Raw genomic sequence first — 23,322 nt, forward strand, 5'->3', positions numbered from 1 at the left:
GCTTCAGTTATTGAAAAATTGGAAACCACTATTGCATTCCTCAGATTTTCAAGTTATACTGCAATCCTTGGTACTGACTTCATTAGATTATTGCCACTCCCTTTTTCTGGGCCTTCCTCAAACTTCATTACACAAATGATACAAAATTCTGCTGCTAAACTCAGAGACCATACCACTCCTGCTCTTATAAATTTACACTGGTTACCAATCTCCTGGAGAATACAGTACAAAATCCTAAATCTCATTTACAACCCATTAAACAACATTTCATCCGTATGGTTGTCCTCCCCCCTGCACTTATATAAACCAACAAGATAATTACGTTCAGCAAATAAAAATGAATTGTAGGTCCAGTGCCCAAAGAAGATATAACAAGAAATTGATTCTGTTTAGTGGTGGGCCCTAAATCCATCAGGTCTGCCGCAACAGCTAAATCCTTTAAGAAATCTTTGAAAACTCATCTGTTCATGTTAGCATACCAGCTTTTGAAGATCCAGTAGATAATCCATCTTTTGCTTGGAGGATCTAGAATGCAATCCCTTTGTTTTAATGCTGTTTTTACCGCACTGTGTTTTACTTATTTTATTTGACTCCTTACATGACATTGTGTGTGTAAACCCCCATGTGCGCTCTAGAAAGTTTCATAAATAAATAAACAAATTTATCAGTATATTTGGCGGTTGGCTAGGAATCTTTGACTGTACTGTAGAATTGGCTTTTTTAGTTTTACTTTGTTCTGGATTGCCACATAACGACAGCTGTTAAGCAAGTGAAAGAAGGTTTGGCTTGATGGACCTAACCAACTGTAGAATTACCTAATGGCCACAAAACCAAGAAACAACACCCGCAAGACATATACCTGCCCCGCAGAAAGAAGTGAAGCCTGTGCTAAGATTCTTGAAAACTAGAGAATTCAAATATTAGCAATCAAAAATGAGACTTTCACTTCGGTACATGGACAACTGTGTCCAATCAAAGCTGTAAAAGTAACTAATGCAGAATAGGGGCAAACTGAGCTAGGGGGAGCTTTACACTAACAAAATTAGCAGAGGTTGCCAAATAAATAACCAAAGAAAACAGCTGATTTCAAAGACTATTAAGAAAAATGCAATATCTATATCTAACACACAGTGCATTAAAGAAATCAGGCTTCTGGGTACACCTAGGTTTAGTTCTTTCCTTTTCCTCGGCAGCTCAAAGCGAGTTGCATTCAGGCACTACAGATACCTCACACGAAGCAGCTCACTGCTAGAATGGCAGTCACAAAGGCCCATGCTTAGCACACTCTTCTTGGAGCACTATTTCTATCTTCTGTATTTTTCTATCTGATCATGCCTAATCAAACCTGATGGAAATGCCCAAACATATTAAAAAGACAGTAAAATATAAATCAAACAATTCATATAACAAAATAATAACACACAATTCATAATAAAGTTGTTAAATTCACCAACAGAAGAAAATGAGAAATTGCAAACTGCTTGCCAGGAGTAAAACTTGAAAACAGCAGGCATGCAAGAATCATTTATTTCACTACACATTCTTCTTTATTTTATTCTGTCTTTTGGAATTTCAAAACAGATTATACTCAGATACCATAGGTATTTCCTTCTCCCCAAAGGGTTTACAATCTAAGGAAGTAATTTTCAAAGGCGTTATGCATGTAACTATAACATACTATTGTAGCAGTTTTCAAAAGACCACTTACACCTGTAAAGCATATTTACATGTGTAAAACCCACTTTTAAATGCTTTTGAAAATACCCTCTAAGTTTGTATCTGAGGCCATGAAGGGTAAAGTGACTTGCTCAAGGTCATAAGGAATGGTAGTAGGATTTGAACCCTAGCTTATAGTCTGCTACTCTAACCTCTAGGCTACTCCCCATTCTCTCTGACCTGCTCAACCATCAGTCAGCACTTAACTCCTTGGATTTTCCCAGCCCACCCCTCTATCTTCTAGGATCTAGATGGACAGATACAGCAGACAATCTATCAATAGCTGCACAGGAAGCAGAATGGAATACTCAGAAGATGTTCAAATCACTGAAGCATCCAACAGAGCTGGGGCACTGGAGCCTAGGTGGTGTGGCTAATGTTTAGATCTGACGCCATTCTGAATCTTATTTGTGTGATCTTGGTCAGGACATTTTTATCTCCCTCTGATGCTCATTCTCTGTCTGACCAGAGCCAAATGACCTTTTCCCTGTCTATCTGTTTACATCTGTATTTGTGTAATAATAACATTGCGCCATCCTTCTTTGGAATCCTTCATGAAACTCCCATGCCAGAAATATGTTGACAGGACACACAGCCCAGACTTGGCTGTATCTATGCTTCTGATGTGTTATAGTGTACAGAAATCATGAATTACATTCTAGTAGGCTAACACAACAACCACACCATGCACTATAGTGTGAAAGGGATTGGAATTCCTCTTTCAAGATGTATATAGAATGTTGCACTATACATCCAAATGATGGTGTTTCCTTTGCAGCTTGGAAATTCCTTGGTGCATAAAGAAAGGATATAATGAGACCAGCCGTGAGCTGACAACTAGCAACTCATTGCCCTATTACTTACCAATGTAATAGTTCTGGTGGCTATTGCTTTGGTGGCTTTAGTAATGTGGACACTTGTGTAAAAGAAACTGGTTCAAAGTCACCAATCCATTTCCTGTACTACCCCCCCAGCTTGAGCAATATCCAACTTGGCGATCTGAGGTGCAAGGCTCCCTATTTCATTAACAGCTCACTGAGACTTTTGGTCACTCAAATGCTGTCTACTGGTGCATATTCTATATACATGGATCCGATCATGCTCAAAGAAAAACATGTATGGCACAGCAACATGTATCCATATTGGTCCAGGATGTGAAATCTTTGAAAGGACCAACAAAAAAAGATGTTGTGGTACATGAGGTTTGGAAACCAGACAGGACCCTTCTTCAGCTATGGCTGCAAGATTGAAGGAAAAAAAGAAGCATGTGAGGTCTTTTAGGCTGGCCCTTTAAAAGGTCTCACAGACTGCAACAACTTCCTAAATATACAGTATATGCTCGAAAAAAATTTTCGTACTTTAAACTGGATGAAATGGAGGATCACGTGATGTGGTAGCCAGAAGGTCACGTTTCTTCCAGGCTCCAGACTCGCCCCGCCAATCGCGCCTCATCTGATCGCGAAATTACCGGTCTGTTAAAAGTTAAACATCGTCGGGGACAGGGTGTATGTCCGCGGTCCAGGCTCGGGGAAAATCGCAGCCATCGATGACGGCTAAGACTAATAAAAAGGAAAAAGAAAAAGTGACAGCACCCGACTCCAAGATGGCGGCCGCGGTAGAACGTGAGTCTCCCTTCCCCCTTGCGCCACTTACCATCGCGGAAATAAAGGTTGCGGTTCGTGAAGCTTTAGAGGAAAAGCTGTCACAGATCACCACTCAGCCTGGGGAGGTTCGGGACTCGCTGGTGGTGCTCCCCCCGCGACTGGAAGCAGCAGAGGCAAAGATTTCTGAGCTGGAGGATGCCGCTGGGGTCACACGTGCTAAAATGGTGGCCGGGGATAAAAATATACAAGCTCTTCAGCTTAAAGTCGATGAGCTGGAAAACAGAGCCCGACGCGACAATTTGTGGTTCCTGGGCTTTCCGGAGGTGGTGGAGGAGCGCTCCCTGTGCTCACTTTTGGAGACCTGGCTCCCAGAGGTGCTTGCCCTGCCTCACTTACAAGGGAAGCTCGTGGTGGAGATCATCACCGTCGGGGCGTCCTCGGCTGGTCATAGCCAAAATCTTAAATTCAGCTCACAAGGCAGAGCTCTGGAGGGCATCACACTCAAAACAGGAATTGCTTTATCAATCACATCCCATCAGAGTTTTTCAGGATTTCTCAGCTTCAGTGTCAGAGGCCAGGCAGGGTTTTTCACCCATTTGCTCCACCTTGCACAACTGTGGTATCAAATTTGCGCTTATGTTCCCGGCACGCTTGCAGATTTGGAACAAGGATAAGGTTCACACTTTTGATACAGTGGAGCTGGATCACACTTTTGTGGACTCACTGGATTCCTAAAGTGGATTTTTTCAACTAACTGTCACACGTCTCTGGACTGGGCTTGGTGTCGGATGGGAGTAAGGGAATTATAAGACTTGCAAGGTACTGGTCCGAACCAATAGGATGGTTTTCTTATAACACAGGGTTTTTTTCCTGCACTCTCTTTTGTTTTTGTTGAAACAATTTTTATTGCTTTTCCAATAAATCACAACAAAGTACAAACAACAGGGAGAATACAGTGTTCCTTCTGCACTCAACCTCACTAAACAAGAGCAGGTAGCAACCGGAAAACTTCCTTTAACCACCCCCTTCCCCCCCCCCCCCCCCCTCTTCTCCCACCCCCCGACCCCAAAGGCATCAACTAAGTAGTCAGTGATATGGGTTCCAATTCATTTCAACAAGGGTGAGTCCCACGCTTTAGAACAGAAGGAAATGTCAGTCATTTAAAATCCAACTACGAACTTTATGAGGTAAAGTCTGTATGTACGAATCCCAAACTTGAAGGAAGATGCGGTGTGTCTTAGGAAAAGTCCGAGCCGACATCCGCTCCATCTGCATCAATAGATGAAAGTGGTTCCTCCAGGCCCAAAAGGAAGGATCTGCTGCTTCCTTCCACTGTAGGAGAATCAATTTCTTCCCTACAAAACAAGCTTTCATAAACAAACGACGAGGGCCCACCTCCCAGATGCGTAATATAGGAATACATTCAAAAAGTATCAATAGGGGGGATACAGGCAGTGAAATCCCCAAGATACAGCCCAGGTAGGACATGACACGCCCCCAAAATCTTTGAATAATTGGACAGCTCCATAACATGTGAGATAGAGTGCCAATCGCCAGGCTGCACTTCCCACAAGTTGCCGCTGGCAGTAAAGTAGAGCGGAATGCCACCTGGGGAGAAACATATGCCCTCCAAAGAAATTTGTACTGCATTTCCCGATAGTAGGAGTTCGAGGATACCTGGGCAATACGCCGGAAGCCGTTCCTTAATTGCTCTGCTGTAACCCGGAATGCCCCTTCGCTATTCCAGCGTTCAGCTAAATCCCAACAGGGGTTATGGAAGGTGGCTGCCCGCAATTTCTGATAATACTGGGAAAGCAATGGCACTCCTCTCTGAGCTAAGTGAAAAAAATCAGCTACCCCCTGAATGCCACAAGTCGTGAGACTATCCTTCAGTAAGGCTTAAATATAATGGGAGAGCTGTAGATATGCGAACACAGAGGGATTGCGCAAGCCATAAAGTTGGGACAGCAGTTGTAGGGTGAGAAGTTGACCTGTCTCATCGAAAACATGGCCTACTTGGGTGATCCCCTGCCTCGCCCAGTCCCTAAACACCCTGGAGGAGGAACCCGGCACAAAATCTAAGTTGCCTTGTAGGGGTAGTAGGTAGGCACAGCCATGTGGTATCTGCAACAACTTCCGGATTTGGGCCCAGGCATATCTCACCGGGGATACTAAGCTCATCAAGAGCTCTGGCAGACTCAGTTTAGCCTCATCTGCTCGAAGGACCCAGCGCATATCGCTATCCCCAAAAACAGTGCGCTCAGCCTCCAAGTGGAAATAAAACCCCTCTCCCAGCAGCCATTCTCTTATCATTCTACAATTACTGGCTAAATTATAGAGGCGTAGGTCCGGGACACTCAAGCCCCCTGTGCCCCACTTGCCCTGCAGCCGGGCTAGTGCTATGCGGGACTTCTTCCCCTTCCAAAAGAAATATCGCATCCCTCTCTCTATCTGGCAATGGTCCTTGATTTTAAGACGCAGTACCAAATTCTGAAAAACATACAGCCACTGGGGCAGAATAACCATCTTAAATAAATGTATACGACCCCCGAGAGAGAGCGGGAGAGAATGCCATTTACACATTCTATCCAATGTAGAAGTGACTAAAGGGGGAATGTTGATGTCATATAGCTGGGACATATCAGCCGACAGAACCACCCCTAAGTAGCGCAAGCGTCCTGGGGCCCATATCAGTGGAAAAGCACCTTCCCAACCTTCTTGCAGCGCCTCGGGATAGGCTAGCGCCTCAGACTTGTCCTGATTCAGGCGAAAGCCCGAAAAGAGGCCAAACTCATTAAAGAGTAAGAGCAGATGCTGTAGCGAGGCCTTAGGATTGGTTAAAAAAACCAGGACATCATCAGCAAAAGCCGCATACTTGAACGTGTGTGTTTGGAAACGGACCCCCTTGATTCGTCTATTCCCTTGAATAGCCAGCAGAAGGGGTTCCAACTGTAACAGAAAAAGCAAGGGAGAGAGAGGGCATCCCTGCCGGGTTCCCCGTTGGATAGGAAAGCTTTCAGATTGCGACTGGTTAACCAGGATGCATGCCCGAGGGTCCCGATAGAGAAGGTGTATGGCGTCCAGAAACTGACCCATGAAATTCATTGCTTCTAAAATGTGGTACAAATGGCCCCACTCCACCCTATCAAAGGCCTTTTCTGCATCAAAACTAATGGCCAGAAAGGGCTCCTTAATCTGCTGACATAACGCCATGGCCACTAAAACCCGCCCGATATTGGTAGAGGCATATCTGTCTCGCACAAATCCAACTTGGTCAGGTTTGATTAAGGAAGGTAGAACCCGGGCTAGCCTATCTGCCAAAATTTTTGCTAGGAACTTCTGGTCAACGTTTAACAAAGAAATGGGTCGGTACGCTGCAGGAGATTGGGGATCCTTCCCTGGTTTGGGGATCAATGTTATATGTGCCTCGTTACTTTGCCCCGGATAACTGCCCTGGTCTATCAAAGCATTGAAATTTGCTGTAAGCGGTCCCACCAACACATCTGTCAGGGTTTTGTAGTATTCGGCCGTGAACCCATCAGGGCCCGGCGTCTTATAAGATTTCGCTTGCCAAATCACCTGCCGGGTCTCTACTTCAGAAATCGGTAGATTAAGCTGTGCTTGTTGCTCGGCAGTGAGTTGAGGCAGTTCTATCCCATCACAAAAGGCTGAACAGCCGACCACGTTGGGAACTGCAGCAGTATACAAGTGGGCATAGTAATCCCTGAAAACCTGCAGAATGTTGGTTGCATCTGTGACTAATCGGCCCGAAGGAGATTTAAGGGCCGCTACATAGTGGGACCGGCGGCGTGCCCGAATCAAATTAGCCATTAGCCTTCCCGACTTGTTCCCCATATGAAAAAGTTTATGCTTAAAATACAGCACACTTTTCTTGGCCCTTTGATGTAAGAGTGAATTAAGTACATTTTGCACCGAAATATACAATTCCCGATGCCTAGGAGAGTTATCAAGGAGCAAAGTCTGCTTGGCGCTGTGGAGTTGAGTGTTCAGGGTAAGAATACGCTTATCTAACATTTTCTTCTGATGTGCCACATAGGAGATGATCTCTCCCCTAAGAACCGCTAGAGGCATACCAATAAAGTGTCGGGTCCCCCGTGTGCAATGCATTATGAGATGCATAATCTTCCCATTTTACCCGAATATGTTCTCTGAAACCCTGATCTTTGGCCAAATAGTATGGGAATCGCCATCTCATCATTCGGGGGGGTCCCTCCTGCCCATGACAACTCCACCCAGACTGGCGCATGGTCGGACAAAACAATGTCATCTATACCCGCTTCTGTCAGTTGGGAAAACAAACTAGTACTCAATAGGATATAATCTAGCCGGGATTGCGTGCCATGTGCCCTAGATAGATGAGTAAAGTCCCGTGCCATAGGGTTCAGGCCCCTCCAGGAGTCCACCAAATCCAACTCTTGTTCCAACAGGGCGAAGGGTTTACCCCAATGACCCCTGTCCGGGCCCCCCATCCCACTCCGATCCAATTGGGGATCCTTCAGAGTATTAAAATCTCCTCCCACGATGAGAGGGTAGTTTTGGTAGGGAATTAGGTGAGTGTGAATAGTTCTGAAAAAAAGCTATGCCAGGGTTGTTAGGAGCATACAGATTGCACAGCACCAAGGTATGATTATATATCTCTACTATCAATAGAATATAACGACCTTGTGGGTCCTTAATTTCCTGCCTAACAGTAAATGGCAGCCACTTGTGAACCAAAATAGCCACCCCGGCTGACTTGTTAGTCGCCGAGGCATAGTGTACCCCTCCTACCCACCCCAGGCACAATTTCTGATGTTCTGCATCAGTGAGATGCGTTTCCTGTAAAAATACTAGGTCCGCGGATTTCCTCCTGAGTTGGGAAAGCATTTTTGTTCTCTTAATGGGAGAATTTATGCCACAGATGTTCCAGGATAACAAACGCAAGGATTGACTAGCCATTTCCCCCTGCCTCAAAAGGAAATCTGAAAAACATTAAAAGGAAAGTAGAAAATAGGAATCTTCCCAGCTGAGATCCCCATTTCAGGGTGAAGTGGAATACTGAACCCACCTTCCTACAGACCATACACCTCCTGTCCCATATCACAGCATACATACTAAAATGAACAACCCCAATACCCCATCCCGTCCCCTCCCACCCCCCTGACCCCCCCCCCCTCCCATTCCTCTAAACATACTACCCCACAGCCTTACAGCTATTAGAGATCACTCCAATGCAATCAACCTTCCCACCCCCTTGGTATTGTGAATGTCCTTCCTATCAATACAACATCAGACCTGCAAACATTATAGCATCTGACAGTCAAACCCAAACCCCGAACTTATAAACAATGCAAAGAGAAACCCTAGAGATTTCCCAGCGAACGAGCAGGAACCTATTCCCTTCATTATATGAGGTCTTGGAGGCCACATGCAACAAACGAAAGAAAGAAATAAAAATAAAAAACAAACAGGGAATAATAATAAAAAAAAATGAGGATACAGGTAAGACAGAAAGAGAGAAAGGGAAAAAAAACCCGGTGTATTGAAGGGGGGAGCAAAGTTCTCTTCTTAATGTCTGCTGATTTCCCCTGCTTAAGTCGGTGAACCCCAGCCGATCGCGGAGATATCCTGCCACAGCGGACCGCCAAGTTCTTTCCGCTAGTCTAGGGACAGTCTCGGGGCCCCGTTGGCCCATCCAGCATAAAAAAAAAGGAAGAAAAAAAAAAACGGAGATGCCAATTAAACAACTCAGACTCTCTCTGCATGTAGCCCCAGTACTAATAAGAGCTTCTCTGCTCCAACGTCGTCGAACTTACAGCGATTCCAGCAGCAGCCGTTGTACAGACGCTCCGCTCTCACGGCCTCGGGGCACCCGCCTCATCCGGCACCGATTTCTCCAACGTGGCCAGATAAGCCTGCGCCTCCGCCGGCGAATTTAGCCACCGGACTCCCGTTGTGGTGAGCACGCGCAGGCGAGCCGGGCACACGATCAGTGCTCGTTGGTTAAGGGCATAGAGACGACTGCAGGATGGCGTCAGCGCGCGTCTCTGCTGGCTGAGGCCCGCGGAGAAGTCCTGAAAGACGAGCACTTTGTGGTTGTCGTAGTCCAGGCCCTTCCCAGCACTAGAAGCCCGGAGGATCAAGGACTTGTGCTGGAAATTGAGGATTTTGGCAATTGTGACCCTCAGTTTCGCCACGTTGTCCCGCTTGGGGCCTAACCGATGGGCCCTCTCGATTCTCAGTGGGCCATGTGCCTGCGAAAGCGCTAGCGCACGAGGCAGCCATTCCTCCAGGAAAGAAGCCAGGTCCCCTTCAGCGACGGATTCCGGGATGCCAACAAAACGTAAGTTGGATCGTCTGGACCTGTTCTCCAGATCCTCCAGACGATCTGTATGTTTCCCTAAGGTGGCTTTAATGCTGGCCAACTCCTTCCGCAGGCCCTCCTGGTCGTCCTGGACATCTGACACTCTCTGTTCAATGTCTGCGCAGCGGGACTCAAAGTTTAAGGGATATTGAGGACAATTCGGGTCCCAAAGCTTCGCAGACCGCGAGGCGTATTTTTTCCAAAGCTGGGTTCAGGGAGGCTTCCAGGCCCTCTCCATCTTCTTCCAGGCCCTGCTCCGGAGGACGAGCCTTATCCTTTTCTTTGTCTTTCCTCGTCGCCCTTGACATTTCCCTGCCAGATACCCAGAGATAGAGATGCCCCTTGCAGAGATTATAAAAATGATCACTTTAGATCACTATTGGGGTCTCCGATGGGGTAGGATTGGGGCGAGAAGGTCGAGAAGGAAGATCCTGCGTCTGATCTCCTTCACTGCATCACGTGATCTCTCCTCTTTTGTTATTCACTCTTGGATGACCTTTTTTATAATTTTCTCAAAATTTCACATTTGGATTGGGTGCCCTATGAGTACCCCCAGGGGGTTGGCTCTGAGTAGCTGCCTTCTGGGGTATTGTGTAGGAGCTGGCGGCGTGGGGAATTCCTTCATACCTCGAAGTCGTCATGATTCAGCGTTTAGACTTGGTATAAATAATGCTATATTTTTTTTGGTACTGACTCAGCTTCCACAATTAGTGGAACCTTTGTTTCTGGATGGATTTGTTCAGGAATATTAGGGGACCATTTCTCTAGGATCGTTTCTAGAGATTACATGTGAGACTTATAATGTTAAGGCCCTAAGTTTATTTTTTGGTGGGGCCTGGCTATGTACTGAACTGTTTCCCTGGTGGATTTCTTTTTCTGACTGGTTATAGGACACATACTTGATTACCTAGGTTTAAATGTTTTTTTTCTCTGGCCTAGGGGCTTTTACAGTGGTGTCTATTTGTTTGATGTTCACGGCTATGTTTCATTAGTATAAGCTCAAGGGGGATGGTGGGGCGAGGTCATGGGCACATCTATATGTGATCTACCACTTTCGTTATGGAAGCACAGGGAGGTGGGCTGAGGGAAGGTGGTCAGGGGACTAGTCTTGAAGACTTGGGAGGGTGGAGATGGGAAGGGTTGGGAGGGGAGTCAGCTGGGTTAGGGGGTGGGGAGTGGGGGAGGATTGTTTGGGGGGGAAGAAAAGGGAGAGAATACACAGGGCAAAAAGGAACTTGCAATATATGTGGAGGAAGACGAATACCACCATCTTGTTTTTTCATTTCTGTTTGCAGTCAAGTGTTCCACCGAGCAGGAGAAAGTTGGGGGGAGCCCTAGCTGGTGGGGGGCTTCCGCCACGTTGTTTTGCATTTCAGCCTTCAAATTATCCTCCTGTGTTAAACACTGAGTAATCACACAAGGTTTGCTTCTTGGAATGTCTGTGGGATAAATTCATCTGTCAAGTGCTCTAAAATACTTTCCCTGTTGAAGAAAAAAGCAACCTTGGTGGCCTACTTGCAGGAGACCCATCTCTCTGCGGCAGAACATGCTAAACTGCGCCACAACTGGGTGGGGGAGGTGCGCTGTGCATCAGCCTCCTCGAGGTCCGCAGGCTTTGCTATCCTGATACATAAGAAGCTTCCTATTAAAATCACCAAAGAAATAGTGGACCCCCAGGGCCGTTATCTTATTTTGGTTTCTGAATTATATGGTCGGACTGTTGTCTTATGCAATGTCTATGCCCCTAATATTTATAGCCCAAATTTTTTTCGGGGACTTTATTCTCATTTAATCCCTTATCTCAATGAGATTTTGATTATTGGGGGTGAGTTCAACACTATCCACGATGCCACTCTGGACGCCTCTGCATCACGTACGCAGGAGCGGGGTATGGGCAGAGGTCCTCAGCTGTTGGAACGTACACTCCATCTGTTGGATGTCTGGCGCTTAATCCACCCAATGGATTGGGACTTTACGCATATGTCTCGAGCACATGCATCCCTCTCACGGATTGACTACTATTTGATTAGTGATCATGCATTTTCTTTGGTAAAAGATGCCAGGATTGACAATATTGTTATCTCTGACCATGCTCCCGATTGGATTGACTTCCATTTTTCAGGTGGTCAATTGTCGGCGAATTTATGGCGCTAACCCTATTTTTTAGCTAATGATATGAAATTTTTGGATTATCTGCGGACTAAATGGGCAGACTATGCGTCTCTTAACCAGTCTCATACTTCTCAGCCAGTCTTGTTTTGGTACGCAGCTAAGGCAGTACTACGGGGGAGGATATTATATCTTATGTTTCTCACCGAAAACGGGTTTTGGATAGGCGTATTTTGACGTTAAGTGGGCAACTATGCAGGGCTCAGATCCAATTGGCTGCGGGAGGGGGTGAGGAAGTGTGGGTTGCATATCGTTCCTTACAATCGGTTCTCAATTCCCTTTTACATCAGCGGGCGAAGAAGAGTTTCCTGTTCTATCAGTTTCATCTTTATCAATATAGCAATAAAACTGGGCGTATGATGGCTAATTTGATCCGGTCCACATGGTCTAATTGGTTTATTCCAGCACTGCGGACGGCACCCACTATGGTGGCTCGAGATACCCCTGGCATTTTAGAAGGGTTTCGGGACTGATATTCGGCCTTATATACTTCTGAAGGAGGGACGGAAGAGACTAGTGCCAGCTATTGCTCCAAACTGCCTCTCCCCTCTCTAACTCCGGATCAACGGGCGTTGCTTAATCAGCCTATTCTGGAAGAGGATGTTCGTAAGGTCATAAGTGGTCTGCCTAATTTTAAGACGCCAGGGCCTGATGACTATACGGCAGAATTTTTCAAGACCTTGAAGGACCAGATAGCATGCCCCTTAGCTGTGGGTTTTTCAGAGTTGATAAAGTGTGGTTCCTTTCCCACACATGACAATCTAGCCCTAATTACTCTTATTCATAAATCGGGCAAAGACCTTCTTATGCTGGAATCATACCGCCCAATCTCATTGTTAAATCTAGATCATAAAATATTGGCAAAAATATTGGCTGAACGCTTGGCTCCTATTTTGCCTTTCCTGGTGGGTGACCATCAGGTTGGTTTTGTTCGTCAACGGTATGCTTTAGCCAATATTCGCCGGGTACTGACTGCCCAGACTATTTGTCGGCAGATGGACAACCCCCATCTGGTTCTCAGTTTCGATGCTGAAAAAGCATTCGATCGGGTGGAATGGCGATACTTGTTTCTTGTTGTTCCATTGTGATTCTGTTCTGAGGAGGGCTCAGAACTCAGCCCTCCTTAGTGTTGTATTACTAAGGTTGTACAACATTTAATAAAGAATGTTTAAACATAAACTGGATGAAATTTGCACTTAGCCTGTAAAAATGTAATATCACGAAAAACCTTGCAGCAGAATCTGCAGTAAAGCTGGTCATGGAGAAGTTATTCATTCTCACCTTTAATGATAATGCAGCAGCAGCAGCAGCAGTGATCTGACTGTACTGTATCCTGGCACTGTGTGTATGTTACTCCTTTCATCATCACTGCATGGTTGATCTTTTTGAGGCCCCTTCAAAAGCCTTCACAGTAGCTATTTGTCATGCTGAAATAAGAACATAAGAAATACCAAGCTCAGCATCCTGTCTCTGACAGTGGTCAGTCAGGGTCACAAGTACCTGGCAGATCCCATAAAGTACATCTATTTCCTGTTATTCACTCTCAGGAGAAGCTTTAGCTTTCTTTAGTCTACCTGGCTAAGAATGTATTATGGACTTTTCCTCCAGGAACTTGTCCAGACCTCATTTAAACTCCGCTATGCGCGTCACCTTGATCACATCCTCTGGCGACAGATTCCACTGCTTGATAATGCGCTGTGAAGAAAGTGCTTTCTACGATCTGTTTTGAATCTGCTGGTGGTTAATTTCATGGAGTATCCCCCTGTTTTAGTATTATTTGAAAGGATAAATATCCATCCTTTATTTACCTGTTCCACCCCACCCGTAATTTTATAAACTCTATCCTGCCCCCTCTCTGCCATCTCTTTTCCAAGCTGAAGAGCCCTCACCTATGTAGCCTCTCGTCATGGCAGATCAGATCATTAAGTATTTGTTAGCTTTCTAAACCTCCAAAAGTTTGAAAGTGATCTAGTTGAGAGAAGTGGGTTTTACAAATAGTGGCAGGAGAAATGCAGGTGGCAACAGCTAAACATAAGAACATAAGAACATAAGAAAATTAGATTGAAAAAAATGGACTCCATGGAGTTTACAAGATTTCTCAAGTTTCTTTCCATTGAACGCAGCTTTCCATGATGCATGTGTGCACATGTGTGTATTGGGAAGTAGTGTCTTTCTGGATGTGAAGGTCGGTGCATGTGAGGCGAGAGGCAACAGTTGCGGGAGAGTGGAATTCATGCCAGATCAGGCAGATTCACTTTAGTATTTTGAAAATGAGAACGAATGACCAGGGTTCCAAAAATCAACAAGCATTTTTGTTTGCATCCATTTTTGTTTCCCGTTAAAGTCTATGGGACACGAAAACTGCATGTTTTGTTTTGGGGTTTTTTTTCTCCTGAAGGCAGCTAACAACCAGCGATGACTCTAGACCGATTGGAGTGGGAAGGGACAGGAAAGAAGCCAGCAAGCAGGACCAATCAAGGTCATACATTTTTTTTAGCCAACCTGTCCTAGCTGGTATCTGTATGGATTGATAGTGATTTCCTCTTTACTTTATCAAGCTAAAAGTGAAAGAAGAATCTTTCAGACTCCATTTTGAGCTCATTTCCTTTTGGATGAGAACAGGGTAGTTGTGGATCTACAGTTCTGTCAGACAAAACAAAATTGAGAAAAGAAGGACTAGAGGAAGTTAAAAGTGAAGTAGGCTCTACCTCTGCTGTTTCTTCATATCAAGAGCCCACTTTTTGTTACTGTGTGTCAAAAATCTTTTGTCTGTTTTGCAATGTCACAGCACTCACAGTGCAATTGTAACACTGAAAAAAGCAAAACAGAAGGAAAAGTCAGTGAGGGCTTTCTGTACTGGATACAATAGTCACTCAGTGCACTGACCCAGAAATGCTTAAACTGCAGAAGTGCAGTATTTGTGTGCACTGACTAGAAAACAGAGCAAATAGAGCCAGGCTTGAATTTTTGTTCTCCGAGTCTCATCTTGGAGTGGGAAAAGGATTCAGTGTGTGTAAATTGTATATTTCATATTGATTTTCATAAATGATGTCATCATCTCTGGAAAAGAACAGTACCCCATACGGGCACAGGCAGACACTCACTAGGCAGGCAGAAACAGCAGTGGGCTGCTGCTGCTGCTCACCTCTCTCACTGTGCCTTGTGCTGTTTGCGTCACTGTTGTTGGTTCTGTTTGCTCCTTATTTGGTGCTTTGGGGTGTTCATGCCTCTTCTAGAGCTCTGTTGCCCCCCTCACAGGCTCTTGGGGTATCAGTGCCAATCTTGTTATTGCATTGCTCTGCACCTAAACTTTGTGGTTTTGATCCCCATTGTGCCTGCTGCTCCGAGCCTCTCTTAAGGGCCTCTGCTTCTACTCAAATGCTCTTATGCCTATTACTGCCTATTGATCCTGCCATGGCAATCTGATGGCGTGCCTCTCATGGTCCCTTGGGGGGGTCTTCCTTGCTCTGTGGTTGGAGTCTTTGCTCCTCCTATGGTGCCTCGGGCTGTTGATACCTCTGTTTGGGTCACTTTCCCTGTCACGATGCCTTGGGCTATTCAGGCCACTCTGGTGCCACTTTGCCCCACCTTTGGTGTCTTAGAATTACCTTTCCCCTGCTGCTGATGTCTGCTTGCAAGTTTCACTTAACTTGAATAGAAAGCCCCAACTTGGGACCTCAGAATAGAATGCATTGCTTCCCCCAATGACATTAAATGGAAATGAATAAACAAGTGACATAAAGCTTTTTTTTTTTTTTATTTCAAACAAACAAAATAAATAATAGAGGCATATGAAATGAACTAATGAGCCGAAAGAAACATTTTTTTCTATGCACATATCTAGCAGGAGTGTAGGAAACTGAGGCTTTATGTGCATTTGAGAGAGAGCTTGAATTTGTGTGTCTGCGTGTGTTGGTAACAGAGATGCTGCTATTGTTTCTGCGGACATAAGAGTGAAGCAGAGGAAGTATGTGTGTGCGCCTGGTTCTTTCCTGATTTCCTTCTTGTCCAATTTAGATGTGTAACCTTCATAGCTGCTCAGTCTTATGTGGGTTAGTTCCATGGCACAGGAAAAACGCACACGCATGTGGCCTCAGACCCAGGAATGGGAGCCATCTTGCTCCATTTGATAGACTTGACATAGGCACTTCACATGCTTAACTTTCAAAATGATACATGCAGGTTGAAAAAGAACACAGAGAAAAAGCACTCTCTAGCACTTCCTGTAATGAAATCATAATATGAGACAATTTGGAAAAATCTGCAGACAGCTGCCTGGGATACAAGTCATCATTGAGACATGCACCAGCTTTTTCTGTGGCTATTGTTTCTCTCCAAAACTACATACACTATTGCTTTCTCCACTTGCTCCCCACCCCTGGGATGCATCCATAATGCAGGTAAAAATAAGACTCAAACTTATGTGACGCAATGTTCAAACAAAACTTTGCTTGAGAAATTGCCCTGTGTGAGACCACTGCATTGAATTTCTAGTTTCTTTGAATCCTTGGGGCTTGACTAACTAAGGCCCTGATTTTCAAAAGCATTTACAGGCTTAAAACTGGCTTTACACATGTAAATGCACTTTTCCTGTGCAAATGGCTTTTGAAAATTGCTACAATATAAGCCATTGAATTGTCAATAGGTTTTGCACAAATTAAACGGTGAATTTTAAAAGCCCGGCGTGCACATCAGTTAGAGGATGCATGCACAAGTTGGGCTTGCGTGCTCCGAATGGATTTTAAATGCCCCCCAGATGCACATGTATCTGCCGCAGCACTCACATCTGAAAATTTTCCAAAAGGGGGCAGGGCATGGTCATTTTTGGATGTGAACCAGAGATATGCGGGTAAATACTTACGCACCCCAGCACGTGCCAAGGTCCCCTGCCGCATAAATAATTTACTTCTGTAATGGAGAGGTTGTATGTTGTAAATGAAAGAAAACTAGGCAGAGCTGCGGTGTTTGAAGGGTCGGGGCTAACTGGGGTAAGTAAAGTCAATTAAACTAGTGGGGTTTGGTGAACCTAGCTGCTAACTGGGGGAACTGGGGACGAACTGGTTTTACTGCCAGTGGCGTTGGCGCACATCCCTTTTAATATCTCCTCACTTATGCAGGAGCGGCATTTGTGCGCACGGGCATGAGCCCACTTAAACTTGGACGCACATGTGCGCGTGGCTGGCTTATTTTATAATATGCATGCACATTATTATTTATTTATTTATTTAACATTTTTATAATCTGCATCCCTGGGCGCATATCGGCTTACATACACCAATGCGCGCCTGTGCACCGGTTTGAAACTTGATCTTTTACTGCACTTTATAGGTAAATGACGTCTGAAAATTGCTATGATATTAGGTGACATTTACATGCGTAATTCCTTTGAAAATTCACCTGCTTGGCTTGTCTTCCATTCTGCCTATGGGAAAAGGCTTAGTGAGTCTGGCTCTTGTGTTCTCCCTGTTCCATCCATACACAGCAGAGACAAAGGTTTCTTCAGGATCTGGAGGAGTGATCCTGTCTGTACCAGAGGACTCTGTTCCCTTATTCCCCTGGCAGGTAGTGGCTTCCAACACTTAATTACTTTATGTGAGTAATTGTCAGATTACAATGGACTTTAATGTTCACTAGTAATTATGTTTGCTCCATGAGGTTTCCCTGAGTTATCTGGGATCTTTGTATAAACATCACTTATCTTTTAAACTTGAGACCAAATTCCATTTTTTGTAACAGGTTTAATTGTCCTTGTTTGGCAACAGTCAAGTTTCATGTACCCAGTACGCTCAGCCAGCAGGATGTTCACCTCCCACCCCCATCCACAAATTGGGCACAGTCAGTCCCAGTTGAAAGGCTAATAACAGAATGTCCTCAGCGCATAGCTCCAACTCTACACTGGAAAATTAAACCCCTGCTAATTAATGCACTAAGGAATACCCTAGTAGTTGGAGCAGCAGGCCACAAACCAGGGAAGCCAGGGTTCAAATCCCATTGTCACTCTGTGTGACTTTAGGCAAGTCACTTTGCCCTTCATGACCTCAGGTACGAACTTAAAGATGAATTCTAAAAGCCCAGTGTGTGCCCACTTCCTGAGCAATGGTACCTAGGAAGTATTTAAATGTCCCACCTTTCCTCTAGGACAATTTTTCTCAAACCTGTCCTCAAGGACTCCCGGCCAGTTGGGTTTTCAGGATATCCACAATGAATCTGCATGCACTGCCTCCATAGCATGCAAATTTTATCTCATGGATATTCTTTGGGGATATCCTGAAAAACCCAAATGGCTGGGAGTCCTCCAGGACAAGGTTGGGAACCTCTGCTCTAGGATATACATGTTTACATCTGTAATTCTGTCCCCATAGGCTTTACAACAAAAATCACTGGCCATTTTAGTAGCCACCCTCTGGACCAACTCCAACTGGTTTATATTCTTTTAAAGGTGCAGTCTGAAGAATTGTACACAGTATTCCAAAGGAGGTCTCACCAGGGACTATAACAGGGATTATATCACCTCTGTTTCTCTCACTATACACGCAAGCATCTTTCTGGCTTTTGCTATCGCATTGGCCACCCTAAGATCTTCAGATATAATCACCCCCCAGATCCCATTCTTGATGCAAGTGTAGAATAATATCATACCCTAGACTGTACCACTCCCTTGGGCTATTTCAGCTTTTAGCCCACTAGATTGTAAAAAGAGTACTCCCAATAGGTAACAACAAAATAGCAGCACATTCATTGAATAAATAGCATAAATATTATCTTGCCCTAGCATCTTTTCTAAGTGCAAGGTCTCCAAATGGGTTTGTTTACTCATATTGTGACAGGAATTAACCTCCGTCTTAAGCCAGGGTTACAGTTTGTGGATCCAAGAAATAGAGTAACAGCCTTACCTCAAGCTGGAGACTAATCGGAGACTGAAGAGTGATACTCAGGCCAAAGAAAGATCCCGCAAGGATGTGAGGCAGATGAGACCAACCAACCCTAGTGCAGGCAGGGTTCGAGGCTGGCAGCAGAGAAACCGAATCCAAGGTCCAGGCAGGGGTCGAGGCAGGCAGCAGAGAAACCAAATCCAAGGTCCAGGCAGGGGTCGAGGCTGGCGGCAGACAAACCAAATCCAAGGTCCAGGCAGGGGTCGAGGCAGGCGGCAGACAAACCAAATCCAAAGTCCAGGCAGGGGTCGAGGCAGGCGGCGGAGAATCCAAATCTAAGGTCCAGGCAGGGGTCGAGGCAGGCGGCAGAGAAACCAAATCCAAGGTCCAGGCAGGGGTCGAGGCAGGCGGCAGAGAAACCAAATCCAAGGTCCAGGCAGGGGTCGAGGCAGGCGGCAGACAACCAAATCCAAGGTCCAGGCAGGGGTCGAGGCAGGCGGTAGACAAACCAAATCCAAGGTCCAGGCAGGGGTCGAGGCAGGCGGCAGACAAACCAAATCCAAGGTCCAGGCAGGGGTCGAGGCTGGCGGCAGACAAACCAAATCCAAGGTCCAGGCAGGGGTCGAGGCAGGCGGCAGAGAAACCAAATCCAAGGTCCAGGCAGGGGTCGAGGCAGGCGGCAGAGAAACCAAATCCAAGGTCCAGGCAGGGGTCGAGGCAGGCGGCAGACAAACCAAATCCAAGGTCCAGGCAGGGGTAGAGGCAGGTGGCAGACAAACCAAATCCAAGGTGCAAACAAGGGTCAAGGCAACTGAAGAAAACGCACAGCGAAGCAGCAGCAGCACAAGCAAGCCAAAGCAGGAAGGTGCTATAAACGCTGTGCTTAAATCCCCCAAGTTCCTGCTCTCAGGAACTGTCTTGAAAGTGGTGTCCCACCACGCCGCTGTCAGGAGACGCCACCCATGATAGCCGCCACCATGCCGGTCATATCTAACATACCCTGGCTGTCATGAAGCAAGCCGGAGTGAAACAGATTCCGACTGCTAGATATGACCTCAGGCTCTCAATTTATTACTAGCACTCTTCTTTATACTTGCCTCTGTTCATCCAACCCTAAATAGTAGTGGTCTGATTGCACCAGGCTTCCAAGAAAGCATTGGGTAACCTGAACTGTGCAGTGCTACAACAGCACAGGGCTTCCAAGAGGGCTGGAGTGGAAGCGTCAATGAGCATGGGGAGGCTGCGATTTATTTTTAAATATTGTATTTAATTATTATTTTTATCTAAACAACCAAAGTAGTCACCATATAAACATTTTCTAGACCAATGCAATGTGTGGAGCTTCTATTGCCTAGTGATGTTATTGGTAATGTCTTACTCTTGAAAAAGGAGGGATCTGGGCCACTAAGGGAACTTAAACGTCCTCTAGCCTCGTGTCCTAGGGTCATGGTTTTATGGGAAAGTGCATTTCAAAACAAAAGTCCCCAAAACAAAGTTTTAATACTTTTAATCCATTCAAATCCCACAACATCAGCTTTATGAAGAGAGGAGTTACTTAGCTTCTACATCTTGTGGCTCCTCACACGAGCAAGGGTCTTCATCAAATCAAAAGCATTTTACTCAAATCCTTGTGACAAAAAAATGGAAGCCTCCCAGTCCCGACTCCCGGGCAAGTGCCCACATCGATGTTCCAGGGAGTGCTGCGTCATGAGTGAGACATTACCAATAAAACACTAAGCAATATAAACGCCTTACACTGGACTGGTTTTGAAAGTGGTTTCCACTTTGGTTGAATTGTGTTCCTGGGGATTATTTTCTCTCTCTCCTTTTTCTGTTTTATTATTATTATTATTATTATTATTTTTACAGCAGCCTCCCTAACCTTGCTGGCTGTGGAGATTATTACAAAACCTGATGATAAGACAGAGAAGAGGCCTTGGGCTTGTAAGATGGAAAGGTGAAGATGCAGGGCCTGAGGAGGTGGTGGAACCCCTCAGTGGGGCAGGATTTTCAGCAAGCTTGGAGGAACAGAGTTATGAAGTCAGAAGACATGGCGGGGGGGGGGGGGGAGTTGATTTTGGGTTGTATTTGGGTATTTCTATAATGCATCTACCCACAACAGAAGAATCTCAACTGGGCAGACTGGATGTGTCGATTTGGTCTTTATCTGCCATCATTTGCTGTGTTACCATGAAGGTAGTTTTAAAACCCCACAGGCATCTTGCTGTCCCACAGGTGACTGCAAACTCATTTTCCAAGGGCCTTGCAGCAGTCACCTTATGCAGCCAAATCAGATGCATATGTACCTGAATAGTCGGAAGTGTGAGCGACCTTCCCCTGCTCTGATATAAGGGATCCCTGAAAGATGCAACGCAGCTCACAGGAGTTACAGGGGCAGTATTATGTTCATCAGTAAATTAACGGCTGAAGCATTGGTTCCCTTCTTTGATCTCACAAGAACATTTCACGCAATTGTGTCCATTTATTTATGAGCTCTCATAACCTGCAATTCTAAAAAAGATCAGAAAATATAAAATCCCTCCTGGAATTAGAAGGAGAATGGGGAGAAAGGCCCCTCAAAACTGGACAATCTATAAAGAGCAATCCCCTGGGCTCCCAGGGACCATGCTGGGTCCCCTGGAGGAATGTTAGGAAAGGAATTCATTTGTGCAGGTTCTTTGCTGATTCCATAATGCATGTAAAAGCCGGCTGTGGAACGTGCTCATCATTCATGTGAAAAAGAGGAAATGAATGCACCGTTTGCACATTCCACAAGCAAGGAGCCAGCAAGGCAAGAGACATGCATTTATTTAATAACCACCTGTCAGCCTTCCTAGGCTTACAAGGTACACGTCATAAAAAGCAGTCTGTACATACAATAGAGACAAAGTCTAACATGCCACAACATAAAGCACAGTAAACTCCACAAAAAGTGAAAAAACAATGTGCAATGCATTAGCAGAAAGTCCAGGATATGTTAACAATTCTCTCACCTGCTAAAGTGTGCTTAATCTTCATGCATGGAACAAGTAAGATTTCACCAGCTTTCTGAATTTTATGCACAGAAAAAGCGAGCAGTCATATTTGCTGAAGAGAAGTTATACACAGCAACCCCTGTAGGCTGGTAAAGTAAGAGCCTCATTAATGGTAGAAGGTACCATAGGCAAGGTTAGGAGAGGAGGGCAGTCCCTCACCCAAGAGAAAAGAGTAATCACTGGGACACAGCGTGCTAATGTCAGAGGCACAACAAGGTGACATGGCGCATTCACTGGAAAGGGCGTAAACACCAAAGAAACCCTACAGAACTGTACAGACGAAGAAGCTGTGATTCTCTGGGACATTCCCATTCCAACCGATGCAAAGCTTCATGCTAGAAAACCGCACATTGTGGGTTAAAGGGAGAAAAACACCAAAAATGGCATCTGCAGATAGAAGTGGCTCTTATGTACAGCTTACTGAGAAAGAGAAGATCTTCAAGCACCAAAAGATGCAGAGTCCGATTGTGTTACGTGCACCGGTTCTAATTAGAAAGGAACTTCCACCCACATCTCAGTTTATCGCCTGAGATATCCTGAGATGGGCATGCAAGTTCTTACTAAAAACAGCTACATGCTTTTAGCCACATGAAAAAAAAGGGGTGGGTTAGGTCAGGGGAGGGGTTACAGGGAGGCTCCTCCCCCCTATATTAGAGCAGCACTGCTGTTACAGGGAGTCTCTTCCCCCCATATTAGAGCAGCTGACATTAGCCTTGTCTGAAGCAGGAGGCCAGGGGTAGCTGGGCAGTTCAGAGAGCCTGGATTGCCTTTGTGTTTGTTCCTTCCATTTGATACCATGCAAAGCCTGCAGTTCATCCCAAGAAGTCTGTCTGCTTCCACTTGCCTGATTTGGCCATTTACTTTTTTGTTAATCAAGAGCTTAGTAATATGGTTGTTGCCCCATTTTTATTCTACTGGCTCAATTCACCGAGAATCATTTCTGCTCCAGGACTTTTCTCCATAGCACCTCCTTCTGGGAGAGACTGCAGGCACCTGTGAGGAAACACCCCTCTCCCAACTCTCTCTCTCTTCTCACACACACCACACCCACACATGCACTATCCCTACAGCACCTCCTTCGGGAGAGACTGCAGATGCTGTGAGGAGCACCCCTCCCCCCCACACACACTCTCTCTTGGCCTGCATTCATTCCCTAGAGCACCTCTGCTGGGAGAGGCTGGCGGATATAGGAGCTGAGATCTCCTCCCATACCCAGTGCTCCTGCACCAGTCCTTCTCTTGCCCTTTCTTAATGCTCCATTTTGGTCTTTTTGTTGGTGAGCATAAAGTTGTAGGTTTGGTTCCAAGGTTCTGAGGACTGTGATTTACGATGCCGTTTTTATCTTGACCATCAGGATCTGGGACTGGAGGGAACGTTTCTGAATGACATTCTTTATAAGCACGCCACCTTCCTTAACCTTGTGGATCCCATCTCCCATGACCTACTCATGAGCTTGGCCAGGGATCTGCAGTGTCCCAAAAAGGTGAGTTTGCCACTTAAGCCTCAATATACAAGTGCTTTCTGCGGAGCTCTGAGACCAGTGTTGCCAGTTTCTCAGCAAG

General features: G+C 45.5%; 1 protein-coding gene across 1 annotated transcript in view; it reads left to right on the plus strand.

Annotated features, from left to right (window-relative positions):
* Window positions 1-23,322, plus strand: part of LOC115073394 (leucine-rich repeat-containing protein 75B-like) — a 35,481-nt gene that overhangs the window by 2,371 nt on the left and 9,788 nt on the right. The window contains exon 2 of the mRNA XM_029571793.1: window positions 23,115-23,243. Coding sequence (XP_029427653.1) covers window positions 23,115-23,243 — 129 coding nt within the window. The remainder of the gene's footprint in view (window positions 1-23,114; window positions 23,244-23,322) is intronic.

The sequence above is a fragment of the Rhinatrema bivittatum genome, chromosome 11 (assembly GCF_901001135.1).
Source record: "Rhinatrema bivittatum chromosome 11, aRhiBiv1.1, whole genome shotgun sequence".
Classification (NCBI taxonomy): Eukaryota; Metazoa; Chordata; class Amphibia; order Gymnophiona; family Rhinatrematidae; genus Rhinatrema; species Rhinatrema bivittatum.